This window comes from Lolium perenne, chromosome 5, assembly GCF_019359855.2.
Source record: "Lolium perenne isolate Kyuss_39 chromosome 5, Kyuss_2.0, whole genome shotgun sequence".
NCBI lineage: Eukaryota > Viridiplantae > Streptophyta > Magnoliopsida > Poales > Poaceae > Lolium > Lolium perenne.
This window is the reverse complement of record NC_067248.2, coordinates 190,570,524-190,587,281: the sequence shown is the minus strand read 5'-3', so window position 1 is coordinate 190,587,281 and position 16,758 is coordinate 190,570,524. Positions and strand designations below refer to the sequence as shown.

Below are 16,758 nucleotides of genomic sequence, written 5' to 3'. Positions count from 1 at the left end.
TTTTGGTTCCCTTTAGCGCCTCTTCTTCCTTGCGCTTGTCTTCTTCCTCTTCCACCTTCTTTTTGGCGGCCGCTAGCGCTGCTTGGGCTAGTTCCTTTGCTTGGATTAGCGCAACTAGTTGGGCCGGGGATTTCTTGACTGACTTGAACAAGATACAACTATCTTTCGCCACATGCAAAAGATGTTCTACAGAGGAGTCTTGAAAGGCAGTAAACTCGGTGAGAGAGGATGTACCTAGTATTTGTGGTGAAGAAGAGGTGGTTGATGTAGCCTTGTCCGCCGCTGGTTTGATCATCGCGTTCTTGTCGGCGGTGAGCCGAACTGCGCGCTCCTGGACAGGGCCGTCTGTGAGGCCCCTGCCCCGGGCACTCTTGCGCTCCGTGTGTGCTGGCACAACCTTGGACCGTGGTGCTCGTGCGACTGCACCGCCCAGTTCTGGTATAGGGGAGTCATCAAGTAGAAGCTGGCGGACCGTGGGGTGGCACGAAATAGCTGGAGCCTGGTGTAGACCAAGGTTACTAGCAGGGGAGTTCTAATCCACCACCGCAGTGTCTGCCGCCATAGCTGCTTCCAACATCAGCCGCCGCGAAGGCCTGTCATGGTTGCCTTTGCTCCTCTTCTCACTGTCTCTGAGTAGCTGTTCCTTGGTTGCATGTGGCGGGGTGCTGTCAAGTCCTGCCGCTTCCCTGTCAGCTTGGGACAACCACATCGCTTTACCAGGAGTAGGATCACTTTGCCCCACATCCATGGGGTCGTCTGGAGTGTCGCAGATGATAGATAGGGAAGCTTGGAGAGTATCCGTGTCAATGGAGTCGGAAGGCGTTTGCGGCTGCGGCTGGTCAACAACATTGTTCATAATCTTGGCCATCATCAGGAAAATATCCCCAGCTTCTGTAAGGTTTGAGCCATACTGTGAAAACAGCGAGGCGAGCAAATGTATTGGGGAATGCATCAGGCGAGTAGATGGAGGGACTGGTGCCTAATACTTAGGCGCGGGTGGCTCCAGGGTCACAGACTTACGGCCTGGGCCCCCAGCCCCTCCTGCCGGGGCCGAGGACGCTTCTTTGTCGCTCTTGCGGTGCCGTCCTCTGCGGCCGTCCCAACGGTCCTCATCCGTTTCTTCATTCTCGTCGTCTTTGTCATCATCTCCTCCTTTAGCCGGGGCCGGGGGCGGGGCATGCGGCGGCGAGTCTCCTCTGCTGGGTCTTCACGTTCGATGCGTATGCGGTAGCCTTGCATGTTAACAAACAGGGTAATGTATTCTTGTATTTGGACGGGTGCCTGGCATCCCACCGACATGCGAATGGGGGCAGATGGGTGTGCAAGGGAGTCCATGTCTATTCCAATCGGGCGGCCCAGCTCCCTTGTGCTAAGGAGTAGTCTATCAGCATGTCGTAGCGGTGGAGGGACTCCGATGAGACGGACCCACGTCTCCACCAGAGTTTCCGACGCCAGAGGGTCACCGACTTGCACGGTGATGAGCACTTTGAGTTTGCTGGTTGGAAGGGTCAGGCCTCCCCCACGGATAGCAATCCTTAAGCTCTCCTTGGACGGGAACATAACGGCGAAGTTCGAGGCGCTGATCTGGCGGACCTTCCAGTCCCAGTTCTCATCAACCAAGTCTTTGAATTCCTCCTCTACCTCTTCTGCCGTCAATCTCTCTTGTTCGATTATCACTGTGGCGGAATTAGCCGTTGGTTATTGCAGTTCTTCCGGTGGGACTTCACAACACACGAACCCTTGGCGTCCGCCCCCATAGCCCGCCCAGAAGGGAGCCAAGGCCCTGGAGAACTCGGCGCACATCGCTGAGAGGTGCCCAGATTTCTTGCAGTTGACGCAGAAGGCTTCTTCGGTGCAGTCGGCCTGGATGTGACCCTGCTTACCACAACTATAGCAGGTAATGTGCGCCGCATCGGGATTGGCAGGCCCCGCCACCCCAGAGGCAGAGGCATCCACAATCATCGCAGGGGGGCCCGACCCTTGCGGAGGGCGTTGTTGGCGAAGGGAGCGCTTGGACGGTGCCCTGCCTGGGTCGCGCCCTCGCGGCCCAGGAGGGGGAGGGAGGCGTTCCTGCCGGTAGCGATCGTCGTCGTGGCGCCAGGATGAGCTGCCCGCGCGATCCCCATCGCGGTCAGGGGATCTCTGATGTCTGCGCTGTTCTTCTTGTTCACGATCCAGCTTCTGTCTGAGATCTTGGTCACGGCTACGGTGGTACCCTCCCTGGCTTTCCTCGAAGGAGCGTTTCCTGCAGTACGAGCTTCGATCCATCGTGGTGAGGACGGGGAGGGGATGGTCGGTGTCGTTGGCTAGGGTTAGGGTTTTTTCGAGGAGCGGTTGCAGCGGACGTCGCGAGGGGGAGCGAGGAAGACAAGACTGAGATCTAGGGTTCCCCGAGGGAGCCACCACCACTTAAGTACATTTTGCGGGAGGGTAGATTCGAGAATACCACAAATAGCATCAGCGTCTGGCCATTGGATCGCAGGTGAGGCCACGTGGAGCGAATCCATCGTCTCAACTCTTCTTTCGGCCGTGCCCCTGCAACAGCTTGTCTCGAGGCAGCCCACTTCGGGCGGCCCAACAGGCCCCTGCCCCCCTTAGCCTAAGGAGGCCCGCTAGGGTTTCGTCCCCAGCCGTCGGACCAGGCTCCCGCGCTGGAGCAGAGAGCGGCGGCGCGAGCTCCGTCGACGACGCCCCCGCCGTCGGCAGGGGGATCGCCATATCTCCGACGCGGAAGGGCGCTCCGTCCAGGTGCTCGGGTTCCCACTGGGCAGGCAAAGAGGGCAAGGGCCCATGCCGTGGCATCCCCCAGGATGGCAGCGGTGGGAAATCAAGCTCCCCAAGCAGCGGCGGCGATGGTGCTGCGTGGCTCGACCCTGGAGAATTCTGCGACGGCGTGGCTTCTACCGTGCCCGCGATGGACCACGGAGGGTCGAGGAAGCTTCCCAAACATACGACGATGGGTGAGGATCCCTCCTCTTCGCCCACGGCATCTGCCCAATCGCGCTCCAGATCTGAGGCGCCCTCCACCTCCAGAAGGCGCTCCGGCATCTCGACGGCGGCCAAGGGGGAGAACCTACTCCCCGTCGGCGTGCCGCGCGTCGCTGAGTCCGGTCGCCCCCATGGGCGCGGGACTTACGGCGCCGGCGGTGGAAAGGCGCAGTGACCTCACAGTCGCCAGCCTTGTCGCCAGAGCGAGAGCGATGTGTTAGACACATCCACCACGCCATCCCCGAAGGCAGATAAGATGGACCTCCAAGTCGCCCGTCTTCCAACCGGCTAGATCATGCAATTACACATGTTTTTTTCTCTTCTGTTCGTCTCCTCTGTCTTCTACTCCAACTGCATCGATAAAGCAAAGTCCTTGAGGATGGATTTATGTGTTCTCTTCCTTTGTTCCTTTTGCTCCTCTGATAGTTTTCCCCTTCTTTTGCTTATTTTCCTTCTTCTTTGTTGTTCATTTCTCCCGTTTTACTACTACAAAATAAAGAAAATCAATTGACAAAGTGTCCTACACCTTTTCCCCCTGTCGCCCTCCTGTGGTGACAAGGGGGGAACCCTTGCCGCCGCCACCCCTAAGCTCCCACCCTCTCTCTCCCTTGCCTCGCCGCCGCCGGAGGGGGGCCGGCAAAGCCGCGCGCACCCCGGGGAAGATAGCGGCGGGGCGGTTTCTTCCCTCCCGCGACCCTGGTGAGAGGGAGCTCACTCGGGCGCGGCGACGGTCGGCGGACGCGGCGGCGTCAGGCGACGGGCACGGCTGGTTGCGGATGGCGCGTGGTGGCCGTGCGGGGTCGTGCCACCGCGATGGTGGCGGCGGGCGGAGCGGGCCATCCGGGCCCGATCCGGGCCGCGATGGGAGGCGCGGCGGGCTGCGCGGCGGAGGATGGGCGCGGCGGCAGCACTGTGTCCGGGGCGCGGTGGTCGTCCTCGCGTTGGGTGGTGCTGTTGGGCCTCTCCGGCAGCTCGCCGAGGGCAGCCGGTGGTGCTGCCCATGGCCGGGGCAGGTGTGGAGATGGGGATTGAGGGATGAAGGTGGGTCTGGCCAGGAGCACGAAGCAGGATGGCGGGACAGATTCCGGGCTAATGCCTTGTCCTCGGTGGCTGGCCGGCCGAGGCCGGCGATGGCGACGGTTTCGGGCGCCGCTTCCTTCTTGAAGGCATCGCCGAGGTGATGTTTTGTCATCCTGTCTGGTAAAGCTCCGGGGAAATCCCTAGATCTGTCGTGATCGGTCGATGGCGGCGCTCTTGTGTCATTTTGGAGCTGCTTAGGTCAGAGGGACCCGTGGAAGATGGTTGGTGTTGGCGTCGTGGGCTACGTGGCAACGATGACAATGGTGAGCGGATCGGAGTTGCGGCATGTCCTTCGTGACCCCTGCCGTGATGGTGAAGTCGGAGCTGCGAGGCGACTTGTGGCAACGATGCCACTTGATTGGTGCTTGCGTCGGTGCAAGGCGTGCAACTTCCTCCTTTGAAGGTCGCGGTTGAAGTCGGAGCTGTCTCCTCCTTGACGTGCTTGGGGGTCGACTGTTTGGCATAGGCTTACATGGGCTATGATGTCGTTTGCGGCGAGGGTCTCGGCGACGGTCGTCTAAGGTGAAGTCGGAATCGCTGGCTCGTGGAGGAGTGACGACGATGACGCTCGATGACTTCCTCAACGATGGTCTTTCTTCTCGATGGGGTGTGTGCTTCATATGGGTAGCCAGGTTGGCTGGGTGCTTAGTGTGTGTTGTTGGTTTTCGCCCGATTTTCTCCTAAAAATTGGGCACTATCTCCTTAATTAATGGATGAGGCAAAACTTTTGCCTCCGTTTCAAAAAAAAAATCTCCCGTTTTCTTCTCTGTTTAGCGCTGTCGGCTCTATATTTTCTGCAAACAATCAAATATTACTCTACATTCCGTTGTCTGCTTGCTAATCTTCGCTGCTTAGCTTGCCTATCTCTGTTAAAGATTTTCACTTATGTGCAGGTAAGGTGAGGGACAGCATGCAGGCTTCACTGGTCAAGGGTGTGTCGCCCAAATGCAAAATCCTTGCACGTATTACCTGCATCTGGGAGAGCAGAGACCAGCAAATAAGACAGAACATCTATTAGAGAGTCGTTTGGTCCGTGAGGCAGGCAATAACAAATGTGTTTTCCTACATTATTACAACATTTTATCAATGTTTCTTCCGCCGCAACGCATATTTAATGGTTGAGAAAGACCGAGAGAAAAGAGAAATGGGAGGAGGGAGGGATGCCCACAAGCAGGAAAAGGACAAGAGGTGAGGCTGTGCGCTGGTGCAAGGTGGTACTGTTCACCTCTACTTTGTCTACTGCAGGTTAGAGAATCCGGAGCGGAAGGGCGGGGAGGCAGCGCTGCAGTGAAAGGTGTGGTGTGCTGCTGAATTTATCTCACGGTTTGGTGGGGGACGAAGGGAATAAGTCACCGGGGTTTTCTTTTGGGAGGTCAGACGGTTTGGTCTCAAGATTGCTGGGTTTTTGAACCAGTAGGTGGAAGCTGTGGTCCACTGTTGAAGTTAGAACGAAGATTAGTGGATGTTAAAACGAAGATTAGTGGAAGTATGAAGGGAATGAGCGGGTAAGGTGTCAGGATTGTTGGTTTTGCATATTTGAGTCCCCACATCGCTATATAGTAGTATTTGTCACCCACCCTCGACGATGATGACAGATAAGAGAAGTGCCAATACGGATAGTTTTGCTAGTTTTATATAAAAGCTTGATCATAGATACTAAATTGACTTTCAAAAATACCAATACATCTCGCAAAACGGAATCACGATTTTGAAGATACACAACACACCAACGACTCATTGACTTGTTCATGTGGCTGTGAGCCGACGAACCTTTTACTCGACCAAACGAGCGCGCGTCCACATTCTGTAGCACAAGTTAAGCGGCGCCGCCCTGCAGGTGGCTGCCGGCGACGTCGATGACGAAGCGATACCTGACGTCGTTCTTCTCTAGCCGCTCGATGGCGGTGTTGACGTAGTCCATCTTGACGACCTCGACGTCGGCGGTGATGCCGTGCTTCCCGGCGAAGTCGAGCATGGCCTGGCAGTGTGCGACGCTTCCCGTGCCGCTGCCGGCCAGGCGCTTGCCGCCGCCGATGATGGCGAAGGCCGGGAGCTCGAGCGGCTTGCTGGGCGCGCCCACCACCACCATCTGCCCCATGGGCTTGAGCAGGTCCAGCAGCGGCACGATCGGGTGGCCCGCGGACACCGTGTCGATGATGCCGTCCATGGTGCCCGCCGCCGCCTTCATCTGGTCGGGGTCACTGCTGACGAGGAAGGCGTCGGCGCCGAGGTGGCCGAGCGCCTCGTCGCGCTTCCTGTCGGAGGAGCTGATGACGGTGACGGTCATCCCGAAGGCCTTGCCGAACTTGACGGCGACGTGGCCGAGCCCGCCGAGGCCGACGACGCCGAGGTGCTTCCCGGGGGCGTTGAGGCCGTACTCCACCATGGGGCTGTACACGGTGACGCCGGCGCAGAGGAGAGGTGCCGCGCCGGCGAGGGGGAGGCCGTCCGGGACGCGGATGACGTAGTCCTTGTTGACGACGAGGACGTCGGAGAATCCGCCCTGGGTGGTGGCGCCGCCGCCGTCGACGCCGTTGGAGGTGAGCGTCAGGGTGGGGCAGAAGTTCTCGTACCCCTTGCTGCAGCTGTAGCAGGTGCGGCAGGAGTCGAGAAAGTAGCCCACGCCCACCGTGTCGCCGGCCTTGAAGTTGCTGACGCCGCTGCCGACGCTGGTGACGACGCCCACGATCTCATGCCTGCGCAGACCAGCAAGCATAAATAATAATTAAGAAATAAGAATCCACACACACAAATGCAACCCCGCCATGGTTCCGTTGTTGATTTGGTGTTGGTGTGCTCACGTACCCTGGGACGATGGGGTAGAGGGCGTTGCCCCAGTCGTTCTTGATGATATGGAGGTCGGTGTGGCAGATCCCGCAGAAGAGCACCTTGATCGTCACATCGTCGTCCTTGGGAACGCTGTCGAGGCATCACGAGGAGAGGATTCATCAGATATTCAGATCGGCGCAAGAAACATATATATGAGACAGGTATGATAGGGGCTGGGTAGAGAAAGACCTTCTTGAGAAGCTGTAGGGAGAGAGGTGACCGGAGACGTCCCTCGCAGCCCAACCGAGCGCAGGCAAGCCTTCCGCCATTGGTGCTCTGCTTCTTCACTCCCAGCTACTACTTTGATTCCGTGTTTTGAAATCAGAGTGGTACTGCCAAGCCCAAGCCCGGAGATGGGTATTTAAATAGACAGGCAAACGAGTTGGCTTGGACGTCAGATACTACGCATCTCCGGCATGACAACGTCAGGCACTACGCATCTGCATTCTCCACTCTCCGGCTGCTGCGGCATCAGATCCAGAACGGAACCAGATCCTCTGACGTCAAGAAGCGAAGTCAGGGAACTACAGTGCATAACTAGTGTAAAATGAAGAAGTAAAGTCAGAGTACTGTAGCAGACACTGTTTAGTCTGTACTGTGGTAATTTACTGTACGTAATTACTGTTCATACAAATCTCCTAAACCGGAAAATAGCCAATCATAATTTTATTTATAAGTAATTACTCTAAATGGATACCACATATTTACTGTGTCCAAATTAATTTAGATCAAAATAGGCTTAATCATATGGATATAAAGAAGCCAAGTTAGAGACTGTAGCTTGTGTGACTTTTCTTCCTCACGTTAGAGGATCTCGTTACATCCAGAGGAACCAGATCCTCTGATGTCAAGAAGCGAAGTCAGGGAACTACAGTGCATAACTAGTGTAAAATGAAGAAGTAAAGTCAGAGTACTGTAGCAGACACTGTTTAGTCTGTACTGTAGTAATTTACTGTACGTAATTACTGTTCATACAAATCTCCTAAACCGGAAAATAGCCAATCATAATTTTATTTATAAGTAATTACTCTAAATGGATACCACATATTTACTGTGTCCAAATTAATTTAGATCAAAATAGGCTTAATCATATGGATATAAAGAAGCCAAGTTAGAGAACTGTAGCTTGTGTGACTTTTCTTCCTCACGTTAGAGGATCTCGTTACATCCAGAGGAACCAGATCCTCTGACGTCAAGAAGCGAAGTCAGGGGACTACAGTGCATAACTAATGTATGTTAAGTGGTGTTTCCTTCAACAAACACTCAACACTCACAATGAAAGATTTTCTGACGACTGGTCTAATTCATAATTTCATTTTCGGAGAAAGTGTAGCTATCAAAATAAATGATGATGTTGGCAAATACTTCTAAACGAAAAAAGAATTAAGGCAAGACGATCCAGTATCACCAATGCTATTTAATATAGTGATGGATATGTTAGCCATAATCATAGAGCTTGCAAAAATGATGGTCAAATATGTGGTAGTCCCACACTTGGTGGATGGTGGACGTTTGCTTTTTCAACATGCCGATGATACAATTTTCTTTATGAAACATGACCTTAAAAAATAAAAAAATCTTAAATTAATGTTATAAGCCTTAGAGCAACTCTCAAGTCTAAAAAAAAATCCACACAAGTAAGTTATTTTTCATCGATGAGGCCCAAGACGAGGCTACTCAATATGCTGAGTTATTTGGTTGTGGGCAAGGAAAATTTTCAATCAACTATTTAGACATCCTGATACATTATCGGGGACTCACAAATGCTGAAAGGAAAAAAACGTCAAGGATAGACTACAAAAGTGGATAAATAGGTGGAAAGGAAATTAGTATCACTGGGCAGAAGATTGGTGCTCATTAATTCAATACTAAGTAATATGGTATTGTATATGATCTCTTTTTTTCAGTTACCAAAATGATTCTTACATCGATTTTACTATTTTTGCTCAAGATTCTTTGCAAAAGATTTTGAGAAAAAGAAATATCAACAGGCGAAATGGAATATGTAGTTTGCCGCCCAAAAGATCGGGGGTGAGGACATGGGATTCCTGACCTCGAGATCAAGAACACGGCTCTCTTAGGAAAATGGCTGTTCAAACTTCTTACCGAAGATGCGGTTTGGCAGAATTTACTAATGAGAAAGTGCATAGGCGCATCGGCATTGTCTCAGGTTTATTGGAAACTGGGGAACTCACACTTCTCGGCTATCCTAACGGTGACAAAGAAATTCTTTTTCCCATATGGATCTTCCTCTATTAAAGATGGTTCAGAAATAAGGTTCTCGGAGGATAAATGGATAGGCCATGCAATGCTCGAGAAAAATATCCGGCTCTGTACAGTATTGTACGTCACAAAACTGATACAATCGCTAAGGGTTTGAAAAGTTCACCACCAAATATGAAATTCAGGGAGATCTCATGGGGTCCAAGGCTAGCATCATGGAATGCGTTGCCATACCGCCTGACTTTTGTCCAGTTGATACATGGGACCCATGAGTTTCGATGAAATCTACATGAGAATGATAAATTCTATATGAATTCAATGTACAAAGCACCAATCCAGCTAAATGTGCTGGTTGATAATAATATATATTTTTTGGAAGATCAAGATTCCGCTAAAAGCGAAAGTTTTCGCATGTACCTTCGTCGAGGTGTAATCCTCACTAAAGAGAAGGTTGCTAAACGCAATTGGCACGGATATAAAAGATGTGTCTTCTATCAACAAGACGAGACTATCAAACATTTATTTTTCCATTGAAAATTCATTAGATCTATATGGTCAGTCATAAAAATAGGTTCTACCTTATATTCACCACGTAGTGTTGAAAATATAGCTGGCAATTAGCTAAATGATGGATATGGTGTTTTTGCATCCGGGTGCATATGCACCATTTATTTAAATGGCAGGTTGAACTTATTTAAAAATATCAAACAAATACAAAAAGATCTCTCATGTATATCTTGACATGTTACATGCTCACAAAGTTGTTTCAACAAAAAATCAACATGTTTTTCTCTTTTTTTTTTCTTTTTTACACAAGGCACACAATATGTCGGTTTTACGTGAAACTTTACGCGCGCACATAGAACAAGTCCCTTTTACATGCGATTTTTTTCCTAATTTTTTTTAACTTCGAAATATATTTTATACATATCATGTGCCGGGATCAGTTTTCAGTTTTCGCTAAACGGTGTGAATTATATGTTTAAACTATATATTAGGGTGGGAGCGGTTGCATCATTTGGTCGCTTTGGCTATGTAGAAATGACAAGGTTTTTGATGGTAAAAAATCTTCTCTCATGCACGTTATCTACCAGTGTACATCTACGCTCCGTTCAGGGTCGCCTCTTCAACGTGTGAATCATCATAAGTTTACAAGTTTACAGAGGTATCTACACGGTTAGATGACATGTCGATGGATGATTTTTCCGAACGTGAATGACATCATAATGTATAGATAGACCCTCCATCACCTTAGGCGATTTTTACAATTTCTCAACGTTGATATGTATTCCACCATTTGAGTTTGTACTTTGACTTGGTTTGGTAATGTGCATCTAGCTATGCAGATGCCGGATGTAATGCTTAGTTTTTTTTAAGTAATAAAATGTTCTCTATAAAAAAAACTCTCTAATGGATCAATCGTTACTATTATTGGTCGTGAGCAGAATCTTGTAAGCCATTTGTTGGCAAATTTAGGCCGTACTAGTTCTAGATCTCAGGTCTGGTCTGGTTCAGGCCCTGAGCTTTTTTTGGCTCAATGTCACACCGACTGTTCCCATGTTGAGTGATTAATATATTTTCCCATTTGCAAAAAAAAAATCATGCTTCCATTTATACTCACGGAACCTTCCAAACATAATTGACAGCGCTCGTGCGCGAGGGTGCCAATTTAAGCACCACGGCCTGACATCCTGTGCGCCACCCATCCAAGCATCGGCGGTAGGGCTTTTTTTTTGGAAAGAACATGAAAGTTGCAAGGCTTCACAAGTAAGTTGCCATGGCAACTTACTAGGGCGTGGCGCTGAGGGACTAGGGAGCTGACGTTTTCACAACATAGATTTCAAAAATAATTGACAAGTGGGGGTAGATACCGAAAAATTGGCAAACCAATTCTTACCAACATTTCTCATTGGGTTAGGGAAGTTCTTATTAACATTTAGTGGAATCAGTTTAGCCACTAACCAAACACACCCTAGTACCCTACCACGATAGACTGCATGTAGTCGGGCCAGGGTTGTCGCGGGATCGGCATTTCTTAAAACCGTGAAGATATGTGTACCACACATTCGAGCAAAAGATAAATGAAGCATGCTATATCCCTCAAAGCATTGGACCAATTAGGCTGTCCACTCAATGTGGGGCTGGGAACGGATAAAAAGAACCCAATTTCTAATAATTGCCATAGCACTGCCTTGTCTTAGCCGGTGCCCACCCGTCCACTCCGTCCGATTAACATCCTACGGCTCGATCCATTTTCCGACACGTATCAGGTAACCGAAGCGAACCCCCCTCCTCACCCCGTGATTCTCTCCGCTCGCGCTTTCTCTTCCGCTCTCTCCTCCGCCGTTCTCCCCCGTGTCGCCCACACCAAATCGAGGCTCCCCGTCGGCGAGTTGGTCTCCGGGAAGCCGTCTGCGAGGTCTCATGTAGCATGGGGCACTAAGGGGAGTGCAGAATCGGTGGTGGGAACCAGTGGATCGGCTCGTCCTCGCCCGATTTCGGTGCATTCGAGGTGGTGTTAGGTTGGATTTGGTGTCTTCTGCCAGATCTCTGGATTCTGCGTCTGCTTCTCGTCGGTGTTCTTCGTCAAGTGCTGGTGAGTGCTTCGATTCAGCGCATTTGAGCCTCTCATGTTTCTGATTTGGACGATTTCGCGTTTTCCTGTGATGCGCGCTCGGTTTTTTTGCGGTGGAGGTACATCTGGGTTGTAGTTTTCAGTGCTGGTACATCCCCCATCCCCGGCTAGGGTAGAAATTCATGTCGCCCGTGAGTCCGTTCTAGTTCCCCCACCCACGAACTTTTGATTATAATGTTTAGTTTCCCACCCTATGAACTGTTTCATACATGCTATCCGTGTGTGTCCGTACTTGTTTCGTTTTTGTTGTTGTTGATTATGTGAACGAATAATCTCCAGAGTATATTGCTCAGCTTTCAATTCAGTTTTTGTTCAGGTTGTATTCAAATAATTTTGAGATTCATATGGCAGACTAGTGACTGGACATCAACAGATTCATATGGCAGACTAGCTACTAGATTCACATGTTGTAGATCTGGTTTGTAGGTTTTGATAGGTTTTTTTGATTTTGCACTCATGTGTTTCATTGTAGCATGTATAAAACCTTGTAGCTAAGTACTTCTCTATATTTGTTAATTTTTGTTGTTGCATGGCATAGGATGTATATTTTTCATGCATGTAATGTATATTTTTAACTGTCTGTTTTTCCAGTGTATATTCATCTGCAAAATATATATTCCCAATTGTAGGATGTATATCCTTATACTTATGATGTATATCTGCGTGTGGTATTGAAACCTTGTACTACCTTGTTTGGTTTTAGGAAAAAATTAGAGAACAGAGGGAGTAGTACTTGTATTTCTGAATCTAGTACAGTAACATTTTCGTACATGCTCGAATGTTGCTGGATATGATCAAATGTTGATTGAAAGCAGGGTGATAGCGCAAGTGGAGCACAAACAGGGGAGGGGGTAGCACGCCCATTTGCTGCTTCTTTTGATCACCCACACTAAAGTTGGTTGTCATTAGCTGTAGTAAAGGGTTTAGCTCTTGGTCACCCAGAAGTCGCACAGCCAAACCATACAGAAAACTGAACCCGCCGCCGCCACGGCGCCACCGCCTCCATCCCATCGCCATTCAACTAGGGTTTGTCTTGCAGATGTACATCATATTTTCTGTAGATGTATATTTTTTGGGGTAGCATGTACAACTTGTATGCTTAGGATGTACATTTTCATATTATTACATCATGTAGGATGTATATCCTTATACATATGATGTAGATTTTCATGTACATGAATAATTTTTTTGTTCATCTGCAGAATGTATATTCACTTTCTATAGGATGTACATCCTATAAATAGCTGACCACAAAGTATTGAACAATGTTTATGCTTAGGATGTATATTTTCCCAACTTTCTGATTTTACTCAAGCTTTTGTAGTAAACTATTTTTGTCTAAGTGTTGTATATTACAACTGCATAGGATGTAATAATATGTAGATAACTTCTGTTTTGATCTATGCAGGGTTTGTTCATCTAAGTTGTAATGAAACCAGTCAATCCAATTGTAAGTTCTGTTCCCTCAGTTTATTTTTCCATTCAAATGTTGACTAGGATGATTTAGGGGGGGTCTAATACTTACGGTGCTTTTGTTTTGTTTTCTTTTTCTTTTCTCTTTGCAGATACGTTCTAAGACTCCAAAGAGCCGGCAGAAAAGTACCACTAAATTCAAAAGGATGAAGCAGAGGTTACAGTATAAAAATGTGCCTGCGGGTAACGGGCATGAAGAACAATCACCATTGCATAGTGTCCCTCCTTTGCATGATGTGCACCCAATTGCAGTTGAGCCAGCTGAAACAGTGGATTGTCCATCAGCTGAAGAAGAAATCCCTGGGCTAGAGACTACTATTGCTTCCAAGAAACCGGTACATGATAACAAACTTGCTTCTACTTACCGTTTCCTTTTTTTATTTATTTTGCATGCATTTTGGTGGGTGTGCTCTGATGTGAAGTTTATATTTGATGCAGGTCAACTTATTCAACCGTTCTTCTCCAATGAAGGTTGTGAGGGTTTGCAAGGGAATGACGAGCAAGCAGCGTACCTTGATCAGTGAAGCAGAATTTTCCGCCATCCTAAGCATGAAATGCTCCAAGCTAATACCTGAGTTATGCATTTACCTGATGGAGCACTTCGATCCAGTTGCCCGTGTTCTTGATTTTGGTGATAGGGGGAAGATATCTGTTGATGTCCAGTCTGTTGTCAATGTAATGGCAGTACCCATGGGTAATTTCCCTGTCCCATACAAGCAAAATATTGAAGCAACAAGTTCTGTTCTCGAGATGATGGGGATCAACAATGGCAAGCAACCAACTGTCGCAGCTCTGGAGTTTCAATTAGGGGAAACATATCCTGCTGATGCTGCTTACTTGAGGAAATTTATCATTTACCTAATCTCTTCTGTGTTTGCTCCTACTACTGGAATATATGTCAGTCCAAAGTGTTACCCGGCGGTTATTAACACAGAAGCAATCCCAAGGTTGAACTGGGCAAGATTTATTATTGACATCCTCATTCAGACCGCGAATGCCAAAGGAAGCAAGAACTGGTTTAAGGCTTGCATGCCATACCTCATGGTTAGTTTTGACTGTTTTTTCTTTTTGCACACATTTCTCAATGGCTGTAGATAACACATACTGATTTGCACTTTCTAATTTGGTTTCTAGGTCCTATATGTTGATTCATTACAAACAGATGACGTAAAGGTACCAGTGGGTGGACCTCGCATATGTGTCTGGACAAACAAGCTCATAAAGCATGTCGTAGAGCTGGACACTAACACGGATGGATCGTTTGGAAAATTACCGGTACTACCCCCGCTTTTTTCCTTATTCTGGTGAAATTTTCTTATAGCATAAGATTCTGGAGAAAAGTATCTCTCTGTTTTTCCATATTTGTTTTGCCTGCATATGATGTATATTTTTATAGGACTTTTCTGATTTTGTACATGTAGCTAACAAATCTGTTTCGATATATTTCATAAGAAGCTAACAAATGCTTTATACATTTTGATGTTTTTATTTTTGTACCTTTTAACCCTATAGCTAATTTGTGTCTCTGGTTTCGATTTATACATAAGAAAGAGAATTTGATCCACATAAAACTATAGCTATTTTTTTCACCTTTTTGCATTTGGGAGAAATATACACTGAAGCTTCAAAATAAGTTCCAATTGTTACCCTTTTTGCAAATTTACATATAAACTGTGCTGTTCCATTGGTTTTTTACCCTCCATACGTCCCATCATATGATAATTTATAATTTTTATTGATAGCATGTATTGTTTATATCACTTGCATGATCTCATTTGTTGACCATTTTTCTTTATACGTCCCAGCTCAAGGCTTGCTTCAGGAACAAGCCATTTTTGTTCTCTGCTGAACCCTCTGTTGTAGACATGTTCATCAAACGACATGCACCAGTATCTCCAAATGATGAAGTAAGGCTTTAACATTTTCTTGTTACTTCTAGCGGCATGTTCTACTTGTTATTACAAATACACTAGATTTTTCACTATCTTTTTTTATCTTTTCTTATGTAACAGCAACTGGTAATATACAGAGAAGCTGTTTCTAGCATGTGCAATGTGTTTGAAGATGGTCTTGCAGAATTTGTGAGGTCGTTTGCAGTTAATCAAGGGAAGGAAAGCTCTGAACTTCCTCACCAGGCAGAGGAAGATGTGCAGATCATTAGCAAGAAGAGACGTCGCACAAGGCAGAAGGTGACAGAAGCTAGGAATGAGGAGGAGGTGTTACCGGACCACATGGCAGGTACCACAGAAGTGGAGGTTGTTCCAGAAATGGGGATTGCTGCAAAGTCTAAGAAAAGAAAGCCAGATGACAGAATTATTGCTGCTGCAAGGCCTAAGAAGAAGAAGATGAGAGGCTCTGAAATTAATCCGGAAGAGCATGTTGTCATTGAAGATCATCAGGATATTTCTTGCACTAAAGTGCATAAGGAGGAAGTGACTGCAAAACTGTTTGAAGAAAAGGCAGTTGGTTGTCAAAATGACCACATAGCAGGAAACACTGAACTTGCTGAAGATGAACAACAAACACGCAGCAATGTACAAATGGAAGAACCTACAGAAGTCAACAAGGATGTGTCAGCTGTAGCTACTCAGGAAACAGAAGTATCCCTCCAACAGACCAACATTGGTGATGCACTGAGGAATCTCCAAGTTTACGGTACAGGATCTCAATCAAGCATTGAAACTCCTCCAGCTGTTGATAATATGGAAGGAAGTAAAGGGAGCCAAGAGGAAGAGGGTACCCAAGGTTCAGGCCAACTTAGAACAAGGAGGAAGAAAACAGAGTCTTGTAGCCCGATTGGCAGGAGGCCTGTCACAAGATCAATGTCACCCATTAAGCAAGATGTTTCCGCCAGCCCGATTGGGAGGAGGCTCACAAGATTTGCTACTGCTGAAGCACGGGCCAATGCTAGCATGAACAAGGTTTACAACTCGCCATCAAGCGATCAAAGTCACAACCATATTCACGCTGCAAAGCTTGACACAGAGAAAACCAAGGAATTGATTGTTCAAACTGCGAATGAAACAGATTATCAGAGAAAGGTGAGAGAGCTGGCGGAACATTGCCCATCGTTTGATCTTGGTTTCAGTCAAGTGGAAGAAACAGTGGGTCAGCAACCAGTAGCTGAGCAAGCACTAAGTGAGCAAGAACTAACTGAGAAGACAGTTGGTGACCAAACACTAACTGAGAAGACACTAGCAGAGGAAACCATACCTCAGAAAACAGTAGCTGAGCAAGCATCAGTACCTAACCAGCAGAATGTTATGGAAATACCGGGAGAAGATTCGGAGCTTCAAGAACTTGTTGTTATTTCCAGCAATGATAGTGGTGACTCACTGGATAAAATATATGCTTCTATTGAGATGCCTTCCTCATCAGGGAAGGGCATTGTGTTGCAAAATGTAAGAAATTCTCCAACGACGCCTGGTAGCACCACACCTATTCCGCAAACGAGGAGGATAGTCAAGCTAGGTCCACATCAGAAGTCTCCATTCATTGCAAACGCAAAGAAACCGTCTGTTCCTAAGTCA

At 47.9% G+C, this 16,758-nt stretch overlaps 1 protein-coding gene across 1 annotated transcript; it reads right to left on the bottom strand.

The window, feature by feature from the left end:
- Nucleotides 1–5,697: 5,697 nt before the first annotated feature.
- On the bottom strand, nucleotides 5,698–7,246 carry LOC127301293 (probable cinnamyl alcohol dehydrogenase 8D). Its single transcript, XM_051331508.2, has 3 exons — nucleotides 7,087–7,246; nucleotides 6,874–6,987; nucleotides 5,698–6,764 (listed from the first exon to the last, which is right to left on the bottom strand). The coding sequence occupies exons 1-3, from the start codon at nucleotides 7,164–7,166 to the stop codon at nucleotides 5,885–5,887; spliced, it is 1,074 nt and encodes a 357-aa protein (XP_051187468.1). The 5' UTR covers nucleotides 7,167–7,246; the 3' UTR covers nucleotides 5,698–5,884.
- Between the last annotated feature and the right edge of the window lie 9,512 nt (nucleotides 7,247–16,758).